This window comes from Populus alba, chromosome 13 (assembly GCF_005239225.2).
Source record: "Populus alba chromosome 13, ASM523922v2, whole genome shotgun sequence".
NCBI classification, from domain to species: Eukaryota; Viridiplantae; Streptophyta; class Magnoliopsida; order Malpighiales; family Salicaceae; genus Populus; species Populus alba.
In genome coordinates this window covers 1789371-1815649 of record NC_133296.1, presented here as the reverse complement: position 1 = coordinate 1815649, position 26279 = coordinate 1789371, and the positions used below count along the sequence as shown (strand labels likewise).

Sequence of the window (26279 nt, the reverse complement as noted above, 5' to 3'; positions counted from 1 at the left end):
TGCTGTTTAGCAATTTGCATGCTTCACTCTGTTGTCCATAAGCAAATATCCCTTCATCATTATCACTACAAACCAAGTCTTATGGGACCCAGAGAGAATAGGCCACCACAAAGCTGGCCCCATTCAAATTGAGTGTTCAATGAAGAGAATGCAAATTGCAAACCCATGAGAGGACAGGACTTGGGCACAGTGTCATCTCGGGGCTGCAGGCCTAAACGAGTTCTGCATCGTTATCTCATTGCTATTTCTTCTCTAGGATAGTTTAGAGATTCAGTAAAGAAGCTGTGGTCAACTTGGTAATGGATATAGAAAATCTTAGCAACTATTTGGGGTGTAAATAGAAAGGACCACTTCTTTGGCTGCCTCTTTTCTTGATATGGTGACGTCCAAAGCGGGACCTTTTTTTTTAGCTGGATTTCTTGCCAGTAATATAACTGCTAAGGCAGCCCACAAGCGTACAAATATGCAGGATGTCTGGGTATCCAAAGTAGAGACTTGAATGAATGTCACCATCTAAACCCCACTAGTGTTGCACATCAAAATTTGCAGTGTGATTTTGGCTGTTTCCTCTCTCTCTCTCTCTCTATCTCTAGAACACATGTACAAACATGTACTCACTTATCTGCCGACAAATAAGAGCTGGAGTATAGGAAGAATAGAAAAACTTATCTGGAAAAGTATGGGCAAGCACCAACACCACCGTGAGAAGTGAGAAGTGAGAAGTGAGAACTTGAGCTATGGTATGCAGTTGTGCGGAGCCAAACCCTGCAGATCAGCACCACCGAAAGAGTGATGCAAAGTTTTTTAGGGGTTTAGAGACTGCCATGCAGAGTTCATGTGCCCTCTTTTGAATTCGAAATCTAAGAGTTCTTGCTACATGGCCATAAAATAGCTTACCAACAAAAAATCCCAACATTCAAGTACACATACCCGAAACCAAGAACCTGAATTCGCACTGCAAGAGAATAAAACGATCCACCAGATATCCCTGAATCTGTAATTGGACATGGATAACAGTTGTTAAAAGCATTATGCATCTTACAGAAAAGGCAAAAAAAGCATATTGATAACGAGATCATTTCAATTTATTTTTCTTTATTCTATTTTTTCTTTTTCTTTGAAGAACAAATAATGTTACACAGCACAGAAAGAACCTTTCCACACAAATCGTTGGTATTTGGACATCAATTTACAACATGTACATGAGAATTAGAAGGGCAGAAGCCTGGCATTTACAACGGCAGTAATATATCTGCCAAGATTATCTCACTACTCGTATCAATCAGTCAGTAGCATTCCATTGTTGAAAAGGCAATTATTGCCACATTTATCAATTAGCTTCTAACCACCCCCATTAGGCTGACTTTTTCAGAACAAATTGAACTGTAAGGAATGGCAGCTTGAACCAAGCAGAACTTGAAAACAGGAAAACCGACATCAACCTGTCAGCAAAATAAAAAGACAACTTCATCAGGATGGGGTATGAACTAATTACAGCACAGCCCGTGCTGACATCAGAAACAACTTTATCATTGAAGTAAAGTGCAAAAAGTTTGAGAATCCAATCAAAACTAAATACAATGTAGATTGTGAATAACGTCAAAATATAATTCAGGAGAAACAAGAAATTAAGAAGCATGAAATTGTACATACACAATTCAGCAACCGCTTCCTAATTTATAGTGTTCATGTTAATTTTTCACGATATAGAAGAAAAACTTTTACATGACTTCCAGATTCATACCTTCTTCGGAGAAAGAAAAAACACATCCAAGCATGTCGTCATTGTCACCATCTTCCTCGGATTTATCTACATCACAAGGACTGCTGTTGTTGTCCACAAAAGTAAGAACTTCAGTTGATTCTTGACATTCTTTCAAGTCTGAAGCTTTACAGTAACCCTCTTGGAAAAAATGCTCAAAATCTTGGGAATCGTTTGCTGGTCCCTCATCTATACTGTTCATACTCAAATCAGAACGATTGGAACTTATGTTTGAAGCTTCACTGGTGACACCACTTTCTGATGACTGAACGTCTTTTGCAATCAATCTTTCAGCAGTAAGTGGACCATTTGTTAAAGATGTTACATTGCTATTGATAAAATTACTGTTCTCAGCAGGAGTAGCACCCATTTGAGTTTGTTTGAATGAAATCGAACCACTATCTTTGTTAGTAGAGCTTTCATACAGAATAGGTGATGCCAACAAAGAAATCCCTCCTTCACCAGCATTAGAATTAACAGCTTGCATCATCGGGGGATAAAATTTTGTTGATGATCCTGGTGAACATGTAAAAAGAGTAAAACAAGTCATTATTTCTAAAATTCATAAAACATGGACTTTGAAAAGTATCATACCGCCATCTGAATTTGGAACAGAACTAGGTGAGACAATCTCAGTGTGGGAAATAACAGCGTCTTCAGACTCTTTGACTCCACGAGATCCAGAAGATAAGGTTGAGTATCTTACGCCACCTTGAGCCCTGCACAAAACAAAAGGTTGAGTTCACATCTGAGATGAACATGGTTGACAAGAAAATTTTGGACATGTTATTTAGATGGATATTCTACACTATTCAACCATTTCCTACTACAAAATGGATGAAAATCTTAGATGAGTGAAACAAACTCTGAACAAAATGGATGAAAATATTTTGCTAAATCTCCCATGCATTAAGAAGCATAAATCATTTGTTGCGTGTCTACCTGTTTTTCAATTCTTTATTTGAAAAAAAATTAACATTCTAAAGTGTTCTTCATTTAATGCTTCCATTCTTCTGAAGATTGCAAAAAAAAGAAAGAAAGAAATGGCAACGAGCATTGCAGTGGATGTGAAAAATAGAAAAAATTAAGAAGCACAAAATGGAATATCTGACAGGGATCCCAGAAGGAAATATGAGCTAAAGCAATAAGCCCTACAAGAGTGTCAGGAGTAAGAAAATTTTGCTTTCGCTCCATGAAATCAATATTCAGCAAAGAACAAGCCTTGCATCTTTTTTTTATTCTTGCACAATTAGCAAGCTCAATACGATAGAATTTGCAAACAGCTTCCAACTTACCATTACTATAAAAGAAAAAGTTCTAGAAACAAGTGGGGTGTAAAGCACTCTTAAAATAAAACAAACAAAACAACTGAATATGGAAAAAATGAACGAGGTAACCTCACTAACAATTATTACCCAGTTACCATATCTACAATGCTGAAAAACTTGTGAATTACCGTTCACTCCATTCAGAGGTCCTGTGAAAATGGTCAAAAACAGGCAATAGGTCCCTCCGCCTAATCTCAACCTCATGAACAGGAACCTTCTCCAGTTCAATCTCTTGACCAGTTTGATCTTCAATGATGTTCTCTTCATTAGGCCCCAGATGACTCATTGCATAGAAATACATCTGTGACAAAGGGAACAGAAAATAAGCAAAGTTGAAACATGATAAGCAGAAGTGCTGCATAATGATTTTCTGAAAAACACCTTAGATTTCTGCCAGAGTGGAATTCTCCAAGAGCTCATCTGCACCTCTGCATTGGAGAGATACAAATGAGATGGTTCATGGGACTTCACCAACTGTGAATGCCCAATACCATCATCTTCACCATCAGACATGTACATGACCGTCTCTTTAGTTTCTTGCCCCCTACGAGTGATTCCAGAAATGCATTCCTCTCTTTCTGGCCAATCTGCTCTTCGGCAAACATCCCACCATTGAACAGATTCAACATTAACTCGTAATTCCTCATCTTGCATCTGCACTGAAGATGCTGGCCCATTTCTTGAAGCAATGTCACTTGGCTCTCCCCCCACCGATGAAAAAAGTTTATATTGAACTACATGACCACAAGGAGTGTAAACCATTAGGTGATCCAAAGAGTTAACTTTTCTCAAGTGAGCAGGTTGTGAATCTTGGGGCACACAACTATGGAAAACAGCAGCTATGGCGCCAGATGGAATTGATGCCTTTCCTGATCCAGAAGATGCAGCATTGCTAACTGTGTTGAGCCATCCAGAGTTATTATTTTTTATTCTGCTCACCACAGAAAGGGTAACAGGCGATGGCGGTGATGAAGAAAAAGAATGCTGGTTTAACAGGAAAGATGGAGTGGACCACCATGGTAAGGATACAACAGGCAAAAGAGCTGGCCCATCAACATGGGAATTATGTATTTGAAGAACATTCTCACCGCCAAAAGGGGAAAGCACAAAAATATGGCAAGTTCCCCTGGACGAAACAATGGCAATCCACTGACTGTAATGACTAAAGCAAATGTCTTGTATAACCTGTATGAGAAACACAAAGGAATACATCTCCATAAAAATAGAAGAAAAAAATAATGTTGGGGAGACGGAGGAAACAGAAACATACAGCTGGGGTAATGCCACGATGGAGCTTGTAAAGGTGCACATGAGAAGAGCTCCAATCATAACTCTTAGCACCTGGTCCACTTTGAGAGCAGGATGGCATAATCCGAAAAATATTTATATTGTTCCCATGAATAGAGGCAGTGACCAGAAGTGTACCACTTGGATCAAAACATAGAGCAGAAATTGGACTAGTATGAGCTCTAAATTGTGATATCACAGCTCTGGAAACAAAATCTTTCACAACAACCTGCAATAGAACACTTGATTAAGAGAGAAAATATTTGAGTTACACTTGAATACTGACAAATGCTTTCCGTCACATGCCTCCAGTACTTAGTATGTCTTAAAATTACAAAGCCAAACCTGTATAATAGAAATAAATGCAAAATAGAACTTAAGCCAATAATTTCATCGGAAGAATGAAACATATAAGCCAGGACATGAAAACTAGGTTTTAATTTCCAGTAACATGATAACATAATATAATTGAAATTCCAGTTCTCAGCTTGTCAAAAACTAACCATTCCAGCAGTATCTGAATCTGCTGAATGTGTTGCACTGCGACCAACTTTCCAGCTTGAATTTGAAGATACGGGAGAACTAGAACCATCAGGCATAAGATCATGACAGTATCTAGACAGCGTCTTGTAGCCCATGTCTCCCAAATTTATTATACCAGTAGCTAATTGCTTACTAGATTCCATGGCATACCGAGCTACCAGACTCCCACTGCCTGGTGAACTTGATGGACTGACACCAAGAGGAGGAGTAAGACTTTGTGGACTCAAGCGGCCTGTATTTAACACCAGCGGGTTGTCAGAAGCATAAGCCAACCACCTAGAACCCACAGCCATTGGACCGTATCCAATATTAACCCCACCCATTCCTTGACCTCCTAACTGAGGGACAGGATAAGTGAGAACACTGAATTTGTTCTCAAAAGTGAGAGCATCAAAGCAGTATATCTGCCAGCACAATGAGAAAAAAAGAAGACATTAAGAGAGTTTCAATCACTTAACTCCATTAATGAACCAAACCACAATAAATTTACATAATCTTCTATTAGGGGATGATAAAAGCTTCCACCAATGAATGCCTTCAATTAACTAGTAATGAAGATTATGAGATGATAAAAGCTCCCTCCAATAAATGTCTTCAAATAACGAGTAATTGCAACCATCCCATATCATTACTCTCGTTTTTCAAACGAACTGGTGCAACTCCACAAAAACTAGCAGCATATACAAATACACTAGAAGTTACTGTGAAAAGCATCTTAGGTAAAACTTGTGCTTACTTGTGTTGCAAGACCCACAGCAACTACACGTGGACTGCATCTGACCATATACACAGTAGAACGGAATCTCAGAACATGAACGTAATTATGAGATCTCAGCGAGTAAAACCGAACAATAGTTGGAGAGATGGCAACATTTCCCGTGTGAGACTCATTAAAGCCATCTCTCCCACTGAGCACTAGACCTGAGCTCTTTGATTCATCACATGCAACAACCAAGAGCAAAGGATGTGATGCTCTATACCCCTCTCCGTTGCAACCCTCAGACTTTGCAGGAAGGGGCTGCATCTGTAAAAATGTAACCGAATCATCATGTCTCGAGACAAGTTCAGTGACATTAGAGGCATCTTCAACATCAATGACTTGAAAGCCATTGGAGTAACCAAGTAAGAGGACGTTCTTAAAAGAACCAGGTCCAAGCTCTAGTTTGTCAAATGAAGCCCAAAGCACCTGTTTCACCAAACCATGGAAACCAAGCCACTAAACATAAGCTTAACAATGGAAATGCAAAACACAGAAAATGTAACAAAAGGAAGTAAGACAAAATTGCAAGAAAATAAACAGATTCTCATTGACATAGCAACTCTTTAAAATTGCTGGAAGAATAGATTAGCATCATTACACTTCGAAAAAACATTTAAAATATCACAACCTAGTGATATAGTGTTCTTTCTCTACCTCTCCACACAATTTTTAAACATCTACATTCTATAAGCAACCTGGTCATCAGAGCCCTCCCATTCAACCCCGTGTCACTTAATTCCATTACAATTTACTGAGATCGCCAGCTAAGCTAACAAGCAAGCACCAGCAAATCCACTCGCCAATTAGTAAACAACGCGACCTATCGACTTTTCTAATAAAACCCGGCAATTACAGTAATGCCAAGCAAATTAAATCTATTGACCTCAAAAAATAATAATAATATCTTAAATTGCCCAAATAATTCATCAGTAAACCCTCAGGCTACTTCAAAAAAAAAAAAAACAATTAATTTTTTTTTAAAAAAAAATAAATTATAGTGTCTGTTTGGTTAATAGCTGAAAATCTATGCTACAATCATTATTTATTCAACTTTTTTTTAGCAACGAACAAACAGTAACATTAAAAAATAATCAAAAAAGCATAAATCATCATAAAATACTAATTCATCTCGTTAAATAAAATAAACTAAAAATCCAAGAAAAAAAACAAGAAAGGAACTGTACCTGGTCTTTGCGGTCCTGGTGGTCACCGGCGATAGAAGCAGCAACAGAAGCGCTGGCAGACCGGACACCGGAAGAAGCGGTTTTAATGCAAGAAGAAATGAACTTCAAAGAATTAGGAATAAACCGATTGTTTTTATTGTTATTATTGCTGCTGCTATTATTTTCTCCTTTGTTGCTATTATTCTTCATAATAATCAACAGATACAAAAAAATTACTAACTCCGAAAGTCACCGGCTACAGGCGATCGATCATAGAAGGTGAAATTGAGTTTAATTATTTTCCGGTGACGAGGAATTGAGAGAGATAGGCCGTGTTTGGTAAAAAAAAAATTATGAGTTTTGACTTTAGAGAGAGAAAGACAAATATAACGAGAGGGAGAGGGAGAGGGAGAGGGACGGTTTTTTGAGTTCTTTGCTTTGGCCTCGCTTTTGCTATTTTCCTTCTTCTTCTCCTTTTTTTTTTTTTTTTTTCTTGTTCTTGATGGAGATGGAAATGTTCGCGCGTGCGTGAACGCTCTGTTTGTAAGCGCGTGTGGTTGTTTTTTATATTTTTTTTGGAAGTGATAGTTAATTTGAAGTGGAAATATTGCTTTGGGAAATTTGAACGGCGTCCTGGGAGTTCTCCGAAATTACAAAATAGAATATTTTTTCCTCACTTTTTTTTAATTAAAAGAATTGTTAATCAATTTGGATCCAAGTAATTTTAATGTGAATCTTGGGAGATTAATATATCTAAAATTTTGAAAATTATCTACGTTATCCATATAGTCCGATTTTAAATAATAAATATATAGAATAATTAATTCGATAAGTCATTACATTTTCTTTCTTTCTTGTAAAGGATAAGCACATTTTAATCCCCACAATTCCTTTCTTGTGGGACTTAAACTTCTTCCTCGACTATGTATACATATGGTGCTTGGAAGATGAAGGATTTTGCAATTAATTTTGATTTTTTTTACTTTGTATTGATTGACATGGACAACTTATAACATAATGGTAATGGGTATATCATAATTAATTTCACCTCAAATGATTTTATTAAGTTAATGGGAGCTAGAATTAGGATACATGGTGCTTAAAAGGAAAAAGATGTGCGAAAATAGTTCATGAAGAAATCACAACCAATCATTGGTGGGATCCATCTAATTGGCTGTTCAAATCAATACCCTATCTTTCTTCTTTTTAGTTTTTTATTCCCTATTATTTTTAATTAATTATATTTAATAATTATTTTCAATTCGGTTTAGTTTTTATTAAAAAAACAACCAAATCAAAAACAAATTATAAAAAAACTGAAATCAGTTCAAACCAACTGATTTCGGTTCGGGTCGATTTTTTTTAAAAACACAAACCGGTTTAAATTATTTTGGCTTGATTTTTTTTATTTTACTCGGTTTTTAAGGTTTGGCTCAACTTTTCCTGGTTTTTTTTTTTGTTTGGGTTTAGTTCAGTTTGGTTTTTTGATTCAGGTTTATAAAACCGACCCGGTTAGTTTTTCAAAATTTTAATCGGTTTTTTTTGCTTTTTCAGTTTTTTCAATTTTTTTTTTTCTCAATATTCTCGGTTTAATCAATTTTTTGATATTTTTACTCGCCCCTAATTATATCCATTCCCTTTTCATCTCTTTGTTTGAATGCATATAATAAAATCACTAAAATAATTAAGTAATGAAGAGTGGATATTGAAAAATTAAAAACAAATATAAATACTATAGATAATTTTAAATTGAATAGGACTTCGTCATATTATGTTAAATTTGAATTGAGGATGCAAAAACTAATTTTTTTAATCTTTCAAACTTAAATTTATTATCACACCTTATTTTTAATTATAAAATTTGTATGCGTCTCACATTAAAATCTAGTCTTTTTAGGGAAGTTCAAGCACATGATATGATGGCATCATGAGTTGATTGTTGACATCAATAATTTGTAAGATCTACAACGGCTAAAAACGAATAATAAAAAGTACGAGGGGGGGTTTGAAAATATAAAAAGCGTAAGAAATAAGAGACGTGGGTAAAGGTAGATGGCATAGGAGAAGACATTTGATTACGTTACGACAACAGGACGAAAGAATATCTTCAAACTAAGATTCCGAATAACCAGAAAGTAAATTTAAAATTTTATTATTGTTGTTGTTGTTTTTTTTTTTTTTATTATTATTATTTTATTTTAAAACTAAATATTTATTATTTAATTAAAAAAAAAAAAAAAAAACAGAGAATTGTTTGTAATATGTAATTAGGGAGGTAGATTAGATTGTGTTCACATGTAATTAGGATTTTGTTCACCGTGAATTTTGCAAACATACATGGATTAATTAAACAAATCAAGAAAAAGATTAATTAAAAAAAGGAAAGGGAATAATGCTAGAGAGACATGTGAATGTCCACTTTCTCAAGCTACCCTCTTATCTGTAGGAGTATATTTTATTTATTCTTTGTAATATTACAGGTTAGATTGGGGTGTAATTCAATGATTGGTGATGGTGTGTGGCCTATGGTGTCATTGAACTTGGGAAGGGAAAATTGATATGGATTTTCATTAAAGGATTTAATTGCTTAAAATGGGCATGAAATGAGATTTTTTAAAAAAACAAAATGAATCTGGGAAGGGAAATTAATATGGGAATTCATTAAAGGGTTTAATTGCTTAATATAGGTATGAAATGAGATTTTTTTAAAAAAAAAAATGAATCTGGGAAGGGAAATTAATATGGGAATACATGAAAGGGTTTAATTGCTTAATATATGTATGAAATGAGATTTTGTTTTTAAAAAAGGTTAAATTTGGGAAGGGAAAATTGATATGGGATTTCATTAAAGGATTTGATTGCTAAAAATAAGTATGAAATAAGATTTTTTAAAAAACAAAAATGAATTTGGGAAGGGGAAATTGATATGGAATTTCATTAAAGGATTTGATTGGTTAAAATAGGTATGAAATGAGATTTTTTTTATTTAAAAGAAATTGAATTTGGGAAGGGAAAATCGATATGGGATTTCATTAAAGGATTTAATTGCTAAAAACAGGTATGGAATGAGATTTTAAAAAAAAGAATCTGGGAAGGAGAATCATTAAAGGATTTAATTGCTTAAAATATGTATGAAATGAGATTTTTTTATTAAAAAAAAGGTTGAATCTGGGAAGGGAATTTGATATGGAATTTCACGAAAGGATTTAATTGCTAAAAATAGGTATGAAAGGAGATTTAAAAAAAAAAAAAAAGAAGTTGAATCTGGGAAAGGAAAATTGATATGGGAAGGGGAAATTGAAATTGATTTTCATTAAAGGACTTAATTGATCAATATAGGTATGAAATGATATTTTTTTATAAAAAAAGTTGAATATGGGAAGGGAAAATTGACATGGGATTTCATTAAAGGATTTAATTGATTAAAATAGGTATGAAATGAGATTTTTTTTTTTTTTTAAAAAAAAAAAACTGTCGAATTTGGGAAGGGAAAACTGATATGGAATTTCACGAAAGGATTTAACTGCTTAAAATAGGTAGGAAAGGAGATGCGGATTGGCTATAAATACATGCTAATCTTATCTTTACCTTGTTCGGGGGAAAACGGGGTGGAAAATGGAAAAAAGAAAAGGAGAATTTTGTTTTTCCTATTCTAGAAAATAAAAAAGGCTTCAATAATCCATACTTTTTTTAAAAAAAAAAAAACTCCATTGGAATTGTGTGTCATTTAAGGTAATTGACCAGTAGTTTATGTTTCCCCTTTAATTAAGTGATAAATGTTCCTCAAGATAAATCAGAAAAATATTATACCTCTCGAAATAAAAGTATCATATTATGTATTTAATTCAAGTTTATATTATTTTTTTAATATATATTTTTAGATAAAAAAATTTTAAACTTAAAATTTGTACTTGTATTATATTGTGCTATAACTTTTATTTCGCTAGAAGTTTTTCAATGTGTGATAATTCAAAATCATGCTAGTTTAAAATGAAAGTTTCCTTCTTTAAATTCCAATCTAGGTGAATTATATTTCAAAAACACATATCAAAGTTGATTGAATATCTGTGTAATATTATTGTATAGTGGTTGTTACAATGTGTGATGCTAATGAATATTAGGGATAAGTAAAAAAACTAAAAAACCAATTAAACTGAGAAAACCGGAAAAAAACCGAGCTAAACCAAAAAAAAACCAAGTCAGGCTAAAAAAGTTGAGCCAAATAAAAAAACTAAGTCAAACTGGTTTGAACTAGTTTTTATCTTAAAAATTGAACCGAAACTGGTCGGTTTGAACCAGTTTCGATTTTTTCTTTTAAAAAAAAAATTCAGCTTGATTTTTTTTTTTAATAAAACCGAACGAAACTGAAAATAATCACTCCTGATAAATATCATGCTATAAAAAAAATGTTTGGCAAGTAATTATTATGATATACTTATGAGTATTTATAACAACTAAATGGTATTTTATTAGATTTTATTGTTGTGTTTTTGAGATAAATAATGATTATATCATACTAAACTAACAATATTTTATTAAATAAATTCCATTCAACAAAATTAATGGGATCGTTGAGTTTATTAAAAGAAGTGAATAAGAAAACACATGCATTGGACCACTCGATAATTTTGAGGATAAATGCAGTGGAAGACATATTCTTGATGCAGATAAGGTGACCTGGCTAGCATATTCTTGATTTAAAATGTGGTATTAATTGATTTTTAAAATTATTTTTTTATATTAATATATCAAAACAATCTAAAAAATATGTAAAATAAATTAACTTAAAATTAAAAAAAATATATTATAATTTTTTTAACATTACTTTAAAAAAAAAAAAACAAACAGAGTAAAACGTTTTTCATGCTGGGTTGTGAGATCCCGATGAAAGAAAACTCAACAGCTTTTCTTTTTATCCTATGATTGACCCCCACGTGTCTACTCCGGCTCATTAGGCTGGCCAGGCCTAGCCATGTAATCTGGTTATGTATTAGAAAGTCATTAAATTCAATGTTCAAGACGGCGGGTTCACCTAGCTCAATCGAAAATAAAAAATTATGTTATCTCAAGTTTTTTTTTTTTTTTTAAAAAAAAAAAAAATAAACATTCCAGGTTTTAAATAAGTTAACCTGCTAAATAATACTAATAGAACTCTGACCTAGTTTAATCTGTGGTTGAGTTAAACTAGGCAGGTTTGTCTTTGTTTGGAATTATAATAGTAGTTGCTACTCAAAATATTTTTTTATTTAAAAATATATTAAATTAATATATTTTTTTATTTTTTAAAATCAACACATTAAAACAATATAAAAACATAAAAAAATAATAATTAAAATTTTGAAAAACACAGATTCAACTGCTTCCCAAGCCAACGGTTAATAACAATGAGATTTAGGCTTATTGTTATGTTTGCCCCATATTTTTCTACCATTTACCTACTTGTTATGATTTCTACTTGGTAATTTGAGTATCTAATCTAGTTCATGCTCGAGTAACACCTCCCATTACATATATGCTGGTCTTGAGATCCTGAATTCCATGTCAGGCAGCTGGTGTGGACACGGATATTGATCTCACAACTTACATTTCTACAGTAAAAACCTGTTATTTATGTTTCAAACTCTTTGTATGACTCGGCATTGTCTTGCTCTTGCAAGAAGTAGAAGATGACAACCTAAGCATGAAGGCGTTTACCTTGATGTCAGGTTTGGCACATTCATGAAAGGTCAACATGAGAACTTGACATCTCAAGTGTCTCAGCGTGTAGGTGTTGAAATGGAGTCTTGTGATCTGAAAAGAAGCTTTCACAAAAGACAATGGTACATAGCAATATAAAGCTGAAAATGATTTCTATAACTTTGTTTTACATGAAGTAAAATCATCTTCCATACAAGGTAAGGTCTCTAGTCTGAAAGAAAACAACCTTATATGTACACGGAAATGAAAAAGAGAAACATAGTAAGGATGTTTAGAACTTCGGAAACAATCTCATTTCATGGTGTTTTACATGGAATTTGAAATTCTATCGAAGGATTGACAGGTGCGTTCAAATTCCATGAAAACAAGATGGCAAATGATTTATCTCCGCTGCAGGATATTTTTAAACACCCTTTGAAACTGTAAACCTATTATTACACCTAGGGTTGTTTTCTATGTTTGAAGTTGTACTCCTAATGTTCTTTCTTCTTAAATATGGTATTCACTGCTTTCAAGAACCCAAAGCAAGCTCTTTGTATCGTTTGAGATCGTTGAGATACCTAGTTGAGTTGTAATCCTGGGCGTCGAAGATTTCTTCTGAGTAAGTTCTTAGGAGAGTACGATCTTTACCTTTTTTGGCACGCTCAGAGACATATTCATCACCTCTTAGTAGGATCACAACCTGCAAAAGAACATCTATCAATTTGCCATTCAATGTTTATTTCAAAGTCATCTTCGTAGATCAGAATCTCTACCAAAGAGAGCATTCAAGGGTAAAGTTTAAGAAACTTGCAGGAAATGACAATCCACTATGAACCTATCATGAGAGAAATGAATGGACCAGTAAATGGCAATTCTATCACATGATTCTCTCTAAAGTAATTTGCTATTCTTCAATCAATTACTGAGTGAAGATAAATCATATAGGAAGTTGGTTTAGGGGCTTTTTATGCAATTGTATTACATGATTAACAAAAGAAAGTACAGAATGAAAGGCATGCCAGGCACACCAGAAACATAAATGGCGAGTTCACGTAACTATATCAATGAAAGACAGGCCAGTAGTGTTCTGTCTTGAATAAGAGGGAACACTATAATTAGTTTTCCTTGATCAAACTTATAGCCATTTGCATTTAATGGCCTGATCACATACCCTTTTCAGTACAACAAAACAGCATAAGCATTCAAACCAGTCTTTTCCTAGAATATGGGCTAGATTTGGATAGCAAAAGTTCTGTTGCTGTTCCTATGAAATGAAATACAGGAACCTTGTAACCACATCTTAATATACAAAAACCATGTCATTTCCTGATTGGCATTTGTTTTCTGGGATTTGCCCATTTACAGTGTATCACTAAACGATATGGAGCCTCTCCAAAACAGATTCTGCAAATGGAACGGTGACCCTGTGGTTTCTGGTAATGTGACTGTATAGGACTGCATGAAATAAAGTAGTACTAGTGACATGCAATTCTACACTTGCCTGACTCATTCGAGGGCGTAGGACTGGAGACTGCTCAATACACAAAGAGGCGGTCAAAACCACACGATCCATCTCTTCTAGATCATAGTTGTTACCAAGAGAAGGGTCAGCAAGCTCCTTAGTATCATTGTTATCCAGCAAAGGCTTTGCCTACCAGTGAGAGTAAGATAAAAAAAGGTAGCTGGTGACTTTTCATATATATATATATATGGCTTTTCTGATGACCAGACTGTGCAGAAGTAAAAAGGTTACCCAAATCACAAGGCTTTGTTGTAAATGATCCACAGGTCGACGCCCTGTTATGAGCTCCAAAAGTAATACCCCAAATGCATAGATATCGGTTTTTTCGTCGACTATGCCATGCATGTAGTATTCAGGTGCAAAGTAGCTGCAAGCAAAAAAAAAAGTAACATCAAGTCATGAGCACTTTTATCAACTCCTGACCAAAATATTTTACTCTTACACACCCAAATGTGCCTTCAAATTTGGATACATTATGGTGAGTCCACTGTGTTGGTAGCCACTTTGCTAGTCCGAAATCACAAATCTGGATCAAAATTAGATTGTGAATCAATAAACAAAAGATTCAAGTAACCAAACAGCTGTATAAATGTCATGATACCAGTTTACAGTAATATATGACAGATAGTACGACAAGTAGAATTGAAATCCTTGCATACAAATGCCATAAAATTCCAATATGTGGAGCCATACAAATGTCATAAAATTCCAATATCCGGAGCGAATATATTGTCCATATTAGAACAAATTGAAAGACAATTGTAGCGAATCTGACACGGTGTAAAAAGAAACCAGAGCAGAAAAGGCAATAATAGTTTAATAAAACCTAATTCAAAATTGATAATTGTAGGATAGCCCGGAAAAAAAAAAAAATTCTCAGATATGGAAATCTTTTCTCTATTTCTTTAAATAGCACTTCAAGCAGGCAGAGAGGTATTTAATAAGGAATATATCAAAGGTTCAATCACCAACAACTAAATAAAAAGGAGAAGATTCATACAACTTAAGCAATAGCTAAAACGCATGCAAGCAAAGAGCTAGCAGGATAACTCAAATCATTATTTTCTTCAGCTATGAAATTGTTTGTCGTTATATGGTCACGGTCACGAGTCTCAAATACTCGTGTCCCAAGTACAAAATACTTAACAAGGAACATTGCTTCGAGGCGTGAACCTCATTCGCCGAAGAAAAGCTAATTAGTGATGCATTCTACTAACGCACTATTTAACAGAATAAGTGCCTTCTCACCCACATTTCCCATTTACAGCAGTTCCATCTAGGATTGCAAAATGAATGGCTTGATAATAGAATGTTTTCTGTGGTAGCTTTGAACGTTCATGTAACATTGAATGCAGCACCTTCGAACTTTCAAATCACTCTTGGTCATATTTTTTTAATGGATCATTACACACTAACTATTAGTGTTCTTGCATCTTAATACCCCTGCTGCAAGGTAAGCCTTGTAGTCTTTCCTATTAAGGTAGTGAGTCTATGGTTGGCCTTACTATATATGTTCCTCATAAATGCAAGACTTTGGTGATACTGATTATGCATAAAGTTCTCTAATATACTACAGAATTAGAGAAACATTTAGCAGTTCGTTTGTTAATGTAAAATATTTGTCTTGGTTGATGGTCCTGACACCTATACTGAATAATGTGTGATGAGAAATTTCAGATTTGATGGCAAGTGAAGATCATTCCATCAATAAATGAACAGAGTCAATGATGGTGAATCTTGTGGCAAAGACTACAAACTCAAAGTTACGAGGATCTCCTCACTCTAAGTGACATGCCAACAATGATCCCAAGGGAAGAGAACCAACCTCTGCCCAAATAAAACTAAATTGCTTCATCAGACTATTAATCTGGCTCAAGCTTGGGCCCTTACAAGCATCCTAATCAAGCAGAAGGCGTAGTGGTGTTGGGAGAAAAAGGTGTTGGGAGAAAAATCAACAGATACAATTGAATTCTTCTGTGTTAAATTCAATAATGAACCACAAAGCAAGACTGAATCATGCTCATAAAAGATATTCACACTTTCCTTGTCAAACACATCTATACTCCCACTTCCATTATTGACGATCTCAAACTTCGCTATATGTGGAACACAAAACTGTTCCAATACCTCCACCTAAATCTAAGAGAATGCAGGCATTTTCACAAGTCCTTGCTAGTTTGATGATGTTAAGCTATGACTTGTCAGTTTGAAATAGTGATTCATGCAGAACACAGGTACATGGAGCCTAATGCCATCACCAAAATTTTCATGAGCAGTCATGAATTCAATCACAACTGTGTATGGCAACATATGAAAGAGTAGTGTGATACTTGAAACTCCAAGGTTGTATGGCTGCCTTTCTACAATATCCCAAAAGTTATGCTTTGGGATTTTGAACACTTGAGCCTGAATTGAATTTGAAACTCAAATATTACCATTCCACTCCTCTTTAAAAATATGGAAAATCAATTATGCTGGCATTCTATTATTGTTGAGCACTCAGGCAATTAGTTTGGCAATTCCATTTCATAAGGAATTAAATTCAAACTTTTACCAATTGTACAGTGTTTCGTTTTAGGTGAATTACATTATTTTGGTAACCACTTCATGCAAAAATGCTGAAAACCTGGACAGAGAGATTTACCCGAGCAAGGTTCATCATCAGACAAGCTGAAAACAATCAAACGTAAAAACATGGCATAGTAAGAATGTTTCCTGCATGAGCTATGTAGAAAGAAATACTGCTGATCACAAATTGCGAAGGTACTTTTATCGGTTGTTAGAAATAGACGTAGTTACAGATTTATTCGATGGCTATATATGGTGCAGGAAGGGCATACGCTTCACTATTTACACTCAAAAAATTAGGTCGTCAAAATGATTAGACATCCTTCTCTGCGTGTTAGAAAAAGTTTTCCTGAAAACAAACAATAGAAAGGAACAAAAAAGAAAAGGAAAGGAAAAAGATCCCAGCAATAACTGAAGTCGTTAACCTCTGATGTTCTCAGGTATAATTCGAGAGATACCTGAGGCTCAAAATTCTTTGTAAGAAGAATATTATCGGCCTTTATATCTCTATGGATGATTCGCCTTCGGCAATTCTCATGAAGATACAGCAGTCCATCTGCTGCCCCAAGAGCAATTTTGTACCTTTTACTCCAATCAAGCTCGACTTGTGAACCTGGAAATGCAATTGATGAACACCTAAGTAACTTGAATACCATAATGCAATTGCAATTTGGCTAGAAAACAATACAAATTAGAACCAAACCATGAAGAGCAGATCCTAAACTCCCTAATGGAGACAATTCAAAAACAAGGTGCATCCCCCCATCAATGCCACACCCAAGCAGCTTAGCAGTATTAGGATGGTCAACATGGGCTATAATGCCTAGCTCATTTAGAAAGCCAGCAGTCTTCTCATCAAGAGTTCCTTTTGTCAGCTGCTTTATGGCTACTAGCCTTCCATCAGGCAAACAACCTTTGTAAACCTCAGCGAAACCACCTTTTCCAATTAAATTCTCTGCAAGAAACCATAAATGTTCATCACAGAACCCAATTATGTAAAAATATTTTTTGTTGAAAGCATCTACAAGCAAGCCAACATTTTGGATCATAAGTCTGGCCAACATTATGGACCATTAGGTCTCACTAAAGAGATAAAAGTACAGACCGTGGTTAAAATTGTTTGTTGCCATTTTGAGCTCCGCAAAAGTGAAATGCTGCAAGGTCGACTTGAAGTTGTATAAATTTCTCAGAACTGTGTTTTCTCTTGTACTCCTGCTCTTACGTTTTGGTTCCTTGGGCACTGGAGGAGGAATAAATGAAGGCAAGTGTTTTAGCGAAAATCTTTTCCATGACTTGAAGAATCTACTCCAGTTCGAATGTGCCTTCGAACGAGGAACTTCTGATTCTGCAGTGCTGTTTCTAGTAAAATCTGAGTTGGATTCCAAGCCTGTTAAGCAAGCTTCTATAACTCCTCTAGGAGATAATCCATCTTGTCTCTCTCTTTCCATGTCTGAAGCTCTCAAGTCTACAAAATGGAAACCAAAGCACAAAAAATAAGGGAACTAATCTCATGGATGACCATACAGGCACGTGCACAGGCTATAAGATGCATAAAAGATCATGACAAAAGAAGTGAAAGTAAATACCAATGGAAGAAGCAGAGGAAGAAATCACTGGACTGTGTTTCTTAGGTTTCACTGAAACTTTTGCATGCAGATTTCTCTCTGATAGTAAGCAATACTCCTTCGAACCCTCCCTAAGTTAAAGAAATAAAACATTGCTATAAAGAAGAGCTTACTTCCATGTTTAACCTATAATCATCAGAATAGAAGAAAGGCAATGGACTCTAGCATTGAGAGTGTGTAAGTGTGTTTACGGTTGATTGAGTGAGTGAGAGAGAAAGAAGGAATTTCAGCTTAAACAAGGCGAATCAGGGTGGATAGAGATACATTTCACAAAAAAGACAAATTTTTTTTCATAATATGAAAGATAAAATGTACAAAACAATCATCTGTTCCACAGGATACAAAAGAAAACAACATGAATGGGATTCGCACAAGTAGTGGCCATATTGAAAGATTATGCTTTTGAATAAAAATGCCTTCAAAAATCTTACCAAGGACTTGTAAAGGGAAGAACAAACACCAGACATAATAACATTCACAAGTACAAGTGCTATATATGCAAAATGACATCAAAATCTTCAAATATTCTCTGAAGAAAATCATTAAAACCCATCAGCACCTTCAAATATCAACTGACAAAATATAAGGCACAAACCAAAGTCACAAATCAGCAGGTGCTAAAAAAACCAATCTGCTCCTCATGAAACACAATCTGAAAGAACCTCCTCGTGAAACACAATCTGAAAGAACCTCCAGGAAAGAACAAAGCGTTGAAACACATTCACACAAAGCCAAGTTGGAGACAAGAAAAATTAACAAATTAGCAATTATCCATGTATGGAAAAAAATCCAAAACTTAAAAAAAAAAACCCCAAGTTACATACATGTAAACAAAATCCAAAGAACCCATTGTGTAGAAAAAATCAACAAACAGAAATGACCATCATGACAAGACATAAGATTTATATAAAAAAAGAAGAGGAAGATGAAAGAAAAACACACCCAAATGAGAGAGCATGGAGAGGAACACACCCGTACAGAGGAAGAGTAGTACTATGAGCAGCTTTATTATGTCCTCCAACAGCTGCCATGACCAGCCAACAAAGACAACACTCTCTCTCTCTTTCTCACACACACAGAGAGGAAAAGATGACAACGAGACCGAAAAGATACAAAAACAAAACAGTGGTTACTGCAACATTAAAACCTTCCTGTTGTTTAGTACTTTTGATAGCTGACTCAAATTTATCCAGGCCCTGTAAAGAGGATCTGTAAAGAGCTATATATAGCAAAGCCTCATTACTCTCTATTTGTCCGTACTTCAAGAAAAAGTGAAAAGGAAAAAAGTCTTTCTCTTTCTTACAGGGGTCTCTCTGTCCCATAAGAGTCGCTGGTTTGGTCTACTGCATTGCTGACAAATGTTGGAAGCTCTTCAGCGACTTCTGCTCTCAGCCTTAAATCCCACAGGCACAGACAGGGACAGGGACATGGAGTGTTCGTTGGTTAGAAAAATTGCTAATATTCAAATGTTTGGTCCATTGGCCTCCTTCTTTCGTGTTTGGACCCCCATTTTACTTTTCATTGGAGTAATAATATTGATTTTATTTAATTTGGTGCATTGAATTAATGGATTCTATAAATTTAATGCTGAATTTCAGAGTTTTTAGTAGGTGATTTTTAAAAAAAATCACAGGATTTGAATTATTCTTTTGTATTTTAATTTAATATTATTTATTTTCTTCATTGAAATTATAAAATATCATTTTCAATTATATAATTTTAAAAAATCGTTTCAGCTATTAAGAAATTTGTTCTTTTTTATTATTATCTGATTTTGAATCACAAAATCACACACACACATATATATAATATATAAGAAAAAAGATTTGTCTTGATTGATAAGTAAATTAATTCAAAAAATTTTATTTATCATTGAATTAAAAAAAAAAAAGGACTTCGAGTGCATGAACAAGAGAGATTCAATTGTAATTTCTAAGTTAGAATCTAAGTAAACTAGAACTTATTTGGTTAGATATCTAATATTTCACAATTTAATAGCTCACAGTCTGTTTCAAATAAATCAATTTGGTTGTGAATTTCACAATTTTTATTTGTCTTTTATATTTGCTTGTGTATTTTCCTATATATTCTAAATTATTAATAAGATGAGCAAATCACATTAATAAAATCTCTTTTTTTTAAAAAAAAATTATATTATAGTGAAACCTCACTTATATTTTAAATTATATAGAATATTATAAAAAAAAAAATACATTGTGTTTTTTTTAATTAACAAAAACACTATAGACTTCAAGATTCTATAAATTGAGAAGTGCAATGATAAGCCAATTTGAAAAAAAAAAAAAAAGACTTATTAGAAGGGAAATAATGACCTGTTTATTTTTATATTTGAAAATGTATTTGAATACATTTTAAAAAATATAATTTATTTAAAAAAATATTAACTTAATTTTGTTTTATTTTTTTTTTTAATAATTTTGATATATTAATTTCAAATTAAAAAATTTATTATAATATATTTTTAAATAAAAAAATATTTTTTAAAAAAATACATTTGACCACCATACCAAACAAACATAAAAATTAAGATAAATAAAACCTAATGTTAGTTTTATATCTCTGAAAGAGAAAATACATGAAGAATGTTGTTTTGTCTGACGGGAAACAGGAAGAGTACACTAAAAAACGGCAGAATCAAGGAATTTATGTATGGAGTAATTGTTTAATTTCGTGACTTGCTCGGTATTCAATAACCTGACTGTCGTTTCTTCTATAATTAATCATTTTCTTCTATTAAATCCTCGACACATCTTGGCCTGGGAATTATATTATAATAGGAGATAAAAATTGGAGAAAAAAAAAACATATCAGCTTGTACTTTTGTACATCCATGGTCAAAGGAAGACTATATAATTTTATTTTTTATTTTTGTTAAAAGAGATTCATGAAGTTGTTGGTAATCAAAATATATGCTCTTAGAATGAAAAGAAAGAAATCAATAAATGACACAAGCTGGGTTTGCAGGATATTCAATGAGCTGTAGGATTAGTCGTGGTGCGTGCAAACTGGCTGTACGCCCACACAATGATGTAGGTGCTCATAGCACAAATTATTAAAGAAATCTAACTAGAAAAATTAAAAAAATCCCAAAAACATCATTTTTAGACTAAATTTAGACACGTCATCTACCTCAATGAGAATTATCTCAGTAGTTTTTTATTTAATTAACATGAATGTCTGAATCAGTTTACGCGTATCTTGATTAATTTTACAGGGCCTTGAAGTTAATAACCATACAACTTCTAGTGACCCTAAATTTATGAGATTCAAACTAATAACATTAATAAGTAAATTTAAAACCTGACCAGAGCTATATCCCTTAAGATTTATCCAAAGAACAATTGCTAAACGAAGCAATCAAATAAAAATTTATGTTGATTTCCATTAAAAAACTCGTTAATACGTTTAGAATTCTTCTTGAACTTAATCTTATTTATGTGATAAATACGTTTAGGCTTGCATGAATTTAGAGGCTTGTCATGCAGTTGAAACAGGAACTCAAAGAACTCCATTAATGTACATGTTAGGTGTGTCTGTTCAGTGAAATCGGAGTCAGGGATGGTCCATACCATGCCGGTCGATGCTCCTACATTTTTAAGCAGTAATCATGGCTGATGGAGTCACATGTCAAGAAAGCCATGCACATTAACAAAGTCCACAACAGTTCATGCCAGACAGGTAGTTCCGTTGCACCGCGAGTCTTGATTTAAATGAAAATATAATTGATAATAAAGTAAAAATATTTTTAAAAATTTCAATGATCTTGATAATAAAATAAAAATTAAATGAGAATATAATAAATTTATATAAAAAAAAAAAAAATGTAATTGCTAATAAAGCAAACATTGAAAAATAAACTGAAAAAAAAAAAAAAAAAAAAAACTACTCAAGTCAACATGTTAAGTTTTATAATTTGATCGTGATATTAAGATAATATCGCACATGAGAAATTAAACGAAACAATGAAGGTCGACATTTAAGCAAGTTAAATGATGAAAGATAAAATTAAAAAAAAATTTTAATAAAAAAAAACCCAAGTTAACTTGGGTTAACTCAACTAAACCACGACTCAGGATATAAAATCAAGATAATTCTACAGAAAATAAAGAGTAAAGAATTATGAAGCTTAAAGTTCAATAAAATAATGTTGAATGATAAAAATTTAAAAAAAAAATTTTAAAAAAACAAAGTTAGACGAGGTTAATCTTTAAAAATCATAACTCGAGTCATGAAACTAAGATTATTCTATAAAAGTCAAACACGAGTAAATTATGAAGCAAAACTCCTAATAATCAAAGATTGAAAAATAATATAAAAAATAATTAAGATAACAAAGATTAAATCTAATCAAAGATTGAAAAATAAATAAAAAAAATAACGAGGGACTAATTAAATTGAAAAATAATAAAAATTTAAAACAAAAAATTTTGATGGACCATCATCATCATCATTAGTATTTTCTTTATTATTAACACGACCATCTATGCCACTAATTTCTCCACTACAATCATCATCATCTCACCATTACTGGTATTGAAAAATATTACACGAACACCAACAAGCGTACAAACTTTCCTTCCTTCGAAAGTAGTCCTTTCCTGTCTCTACCCTGTGCGGTAAACATTTTATGCAAAACCAACCGCACTAAATAATTTATTAAATGATAGTTTGTGATTTGATCCATAATTCAAGGTGACCTGTCACATTTTACCCCATCTAAACCACATCGGGGTTGCTGCCATCTGCCCTGAGTTTCAAGGGAACCGTGACTTGCGAGGAGTGCATTGGTTCCTGATGTAAACCTAGCTTCTAGCTGCTTCGCCGGGCATCTTGCAGTAAAAATCTGGGCACATTTCTCGAGAGAAAACTTGCCACCGGCATATTCCAAAGGATCATTGTGACGAGTATCTTCCCTGTAGGGAGCATATCGTATTCCGGGAGTTCATGTGAGTAGCTTCGTCTTGTGAAATCAGAGTCGGATATGGCACGGCCCATTCGGTCTGCTTTTACCTTGTTCATAAATGGGGAGACGTATGGGCTTAATGTAGACCGGCCACCAGTCATAGCATACAACACGACAACACATCTAGCTCATAAGGGATTGGAGAGAGAGAGCCGGATAAGTTCACCGGAATGGGTAGATAGGGGCCATATGGCACATGAAAGGAAAGGGAATCCAATGAATATTTATTATCAGGCTGCCTCTGTTCTCGCTTTTCAAAAAATAGTTATGTCCAGAGCAGGTGGCATGCACTGTTCATGGATTTCAAGTATGATTCCAGTGCCCAGTAAGGGAAATCGAAGATGCTGCAGCTTTTGCCATCCGGTTTTATAGCACCTTGCTTTGTTTTTATTGAAGCACAGTAGTTCAAAGCATCAGCTACTTAATTTCACAAGAAGGGACTCCATATGTTTGATTACATTGCAGCAGATAAATTAATCAAGGCTGTCCCTCTTGAAAGATCAACGTGACTGATTCAAATATTTCATTTCATGATTTTCAAACGATTCCATGTCGATAACTATGTGTTAAAAACCAAACGTTAAATTTAATATATATCCTATGAAGTCACACAGGCTCTACGAATGTACGTTGTCGTTAAGGAATCAATATCAGCATGGACAAATGAACTACTTCTCCTCTCCTGAAAGTTAAGACTCATTAATTCCAACTCTTGCCGCCCATCCACTGATTGCCCGAAAAGGCCACTAATGAAGCTGAGACAATGATAAATATAATGTTATGATTATCAATTCCCATGAAAGTTGAGGGTGGCATCATGGTTTTCAAGTCTTGTGAAACCGTAACTCAGAGATGTTCCTCTTTCAGTTCAAGTCTTCTCTATTAGTCCTACTCTTAACCCTTTCGGATTTCTGTTTTCGAAGTGCTGATTCACGAGGTTTCAGGTGGTCTTGATATCCAATCTGGTTGAGGTTATCAAGCTGAATGGATATCAAAGGGCTGCATGGATATTACATCTCTGGCTCAGTTTGAGAGCAAATTTCCCAAGTCTAAGTTGCAAGAGACGAAGCTTTATTGTAAACAATCCCTGGATGACGACCTTGTTTGTGATTATTGTACCAAGAAATTGTTGAGTCTTGGGGATCGGTATCTTCATGGTCCTCGACCTGAGAATGCCTCAGATTGTCCAGGTTATTTGTTCATGTATACAGCTGCAGTTGTTAATCAGTTTGGACCGACTGATCCCGGAACTGCAAAGTGCTTGTTCAGGCTGAAGTATTCAATGAAGTCCACCTCCTATAGGTTTCACAGTGCTGTAATTCCTGGCATTGTTGCGGGTTCCATGTTTGGAGTCGTGGGAGGCTTCATCGCAGTTTGGTTTCGCCGGACGCGACGCGGGAGAAGCGAGAAGGAAAAGGTTAGTCCTGAGGATGGCGAGGTTAGTTTGGATCTTGGGTTTGGATTGCATAGTAGAGGCACTAATTTGGTCACATTCAGAATTGAGGAAATTAGAAAGGCAACAATGAATTTCTCTAGACATAATATTATCGGAAGGGGAGGTTATGAGAATGTTTACAAAGGGATGTTACCAGATGGGTCTGAAGTCGCCTTCAAGAGGTTCAAGAACTGTTCTGCTAGCGGTGCTGCAACTTTTGCACATGAAGTGAAAATCATAGCCAGTGTAAGGCCTGTCAATCTTGTTTCCATTAGAGGCTACTGCACCACAACAGTTCCTCCAGAAGCTCCCCAAAGGATCATCGTGCGCGATTTGATGCGAGATGGAAGTCTCTACAACCATCTTTTCGAATCAGGAAAAACAAAACTTAGCTGGCCGATTCGTCAAAAGATCTCCCTTGGAACCGCATGTCACAGGGAAGAAGCGATGTCTTCAGCTTTGGTGTTGTGCTTCTTGAGCTTCTGAGTGGAAAAAATGCTTATGAAATCAATGAAGGAAATGTTTCTCTGTTGACAGACTGGGCGTGGTCGCTAGCAAGGGAAAGGAGAGGATTGGATGTTATTGAAGAAAACCTGCCGGAAATGGGATCACCGGAGGTGATGGAGCAGTATGTGCACATTGCTCTTACTTGTGCTCATCCATTGTTACATGCTAGGCCAACATCTGATCAGATTGTGAATATGTTGGAGACCAACATGCCTGTTCCCTCGTCTCTTGAAGCATACATTGCTGCTTCCAGTTTGGAAATTTGCAGTATCAGCTAAAGTTATAACTTTACTTCGTCCATCAGAAGTGATGAGAACCAATTCAGACAATCTGTATGACAGGAAATTATTGCTTTTCTCTCTTGGATGTTCATCTATTGCATGCTATAGAACTTTAGTATTGGTTCTTTCATTGTGTGAAGAACAGAGCTAATTTTAGTCATGTTGTGTAGCAGCTCTAGCATGGTTATTTGACCCCATCTGATCTGCTGGTTTTTCCATCAAATTCATGATTCATGATTCTGATCTAGGCTTGGTTTTAATTTCAATAAGTTTTGATTTTGATTTAGTTAAGCTCAATCTAAATTTAACTAGATCAAAACCAAGAAAAAAATTAAATTAAATTAAACAATATTATTTTAAACAATAATGATATAACTTGAATCACTGTACCATAAATATGGTGCCGAAATTGACATTAAAGGTCTTTATTTTGAATGTTAAGACTGTTAAAATTAAAAGATTAAGTAATTATACAAACTTTGCTGTGGGAGAAAACCAAGGTTGCAAGTGGTAACACGTCCACGCATTATTTGAATAGAAATATATTTTTTTAAAAAAAATTATATTTTTAATATTTTTAAATTGTTTTGATATGATTAATTTAAAAAAATATATTATTTTGATATATTTTCAAATAAAAAATAATTTAAAAAACAACCTTCATAAAATTCTACCTAAAACATTAATTATTATTTTTTACACCCCAAGTCATATACAATGTCACGTGGGCCTATCTACATTGCACTTGAATAGATAAGGTTATTAGGTTAGCACAAATGGCTAAGCATAGATAAATACATTCCATTAACAATTATGTACTTAATTCTTATATAAA

General features: G+C 34.1%; 2 protein-coding genes and 1 pseudogene across 4 annotated transcripts; 1 reads left to right on the top strand and 2 right to left on the bottom strand.

Annotated features, from left to right (window-relative positions):
• Positions 1-1075: 1075 nt before the first annotated feature.
• Positions 1076-7293, bottom strand: LOC118053238 (autophagy-related protein 18h). 2 transcript variants are annotated; one of them, XM_035064431.2, is made up of 9 exons: positions 6865-7292; positions 5657-6106; positions 4881-5324; positions 4361-4606; positions 3472-4275; positions 3219-3391; positions 2357-2481; positions 1745-2278; positions 1076-1442 (listed from the first exon to the last, which is right to left on the bottom strand). In XM_035064431.2, exons 1-9 carry the CDS (start codon positions 7051-7053, stop codon positions 1438-1440), a joined length of 2970 nt encoding a protein of 989 aa, XP_034920322.1. In that variant the 5' UTR covers positions 7054-7292; the 3' UTR covers positions 1076-1437. The 2 variants fall into 2 exon arrangements, with proteins under 2 accessions (XP_034920322.1, XP_034920321.1); XM_035064430.2 differs by lacking the exon at positions 1076-1442 and having other exon boundaries at positions 1465-2278; positions 6865-7293.
• Positions 7294-12198: 4905 nt separating this feature from the next.
• LOC118053239 (receptor-like cytosolic serine/threonine-protein kinase RBK2) lies at positions 12199-19647 on the bottom strand. Of its 2 annotated transcripts, none has more exons than XM_035064432.2 (9): positions 19180-19647; positions 18199-18308; positions 17718-18077; positions 17316-17567; positions 17071-17225; positions 14491-14570; positions 14276-14411; positions 14024-14173; positions 12199-13222 (listed from the first exon to the last, which is right to left on the bottom strand). In XM_035064432.2, exons 1-9 carry the CDS (start codon positions 19266-19268, stop codon positions 13052-13054), a joined length of 1503 nt encoding a protein of 500 aa, XP_034920323.1. In that variant the 5' UTR covers positions 19269-19647; the 3' UTR covers positions 12199-13051. The 2 variants fall into 2 exon arrangements, with proteins under 2 accessions (XP_034920323.1, XP_034920324.1); XM_035064433.2 differs by having other exon boundaries at positions 19210-19647.
• Positions 19648-23239: 3592 nt separating this feature from the next.
• On the top strand, positions 23240-25441 carry LOC118053318 (probable LRR receptor-like serine/threonine-protein kinase RKF3; annotated as a pseudogene).
• Positions 25442-26279: the final 838 nt, after the last annotated feature.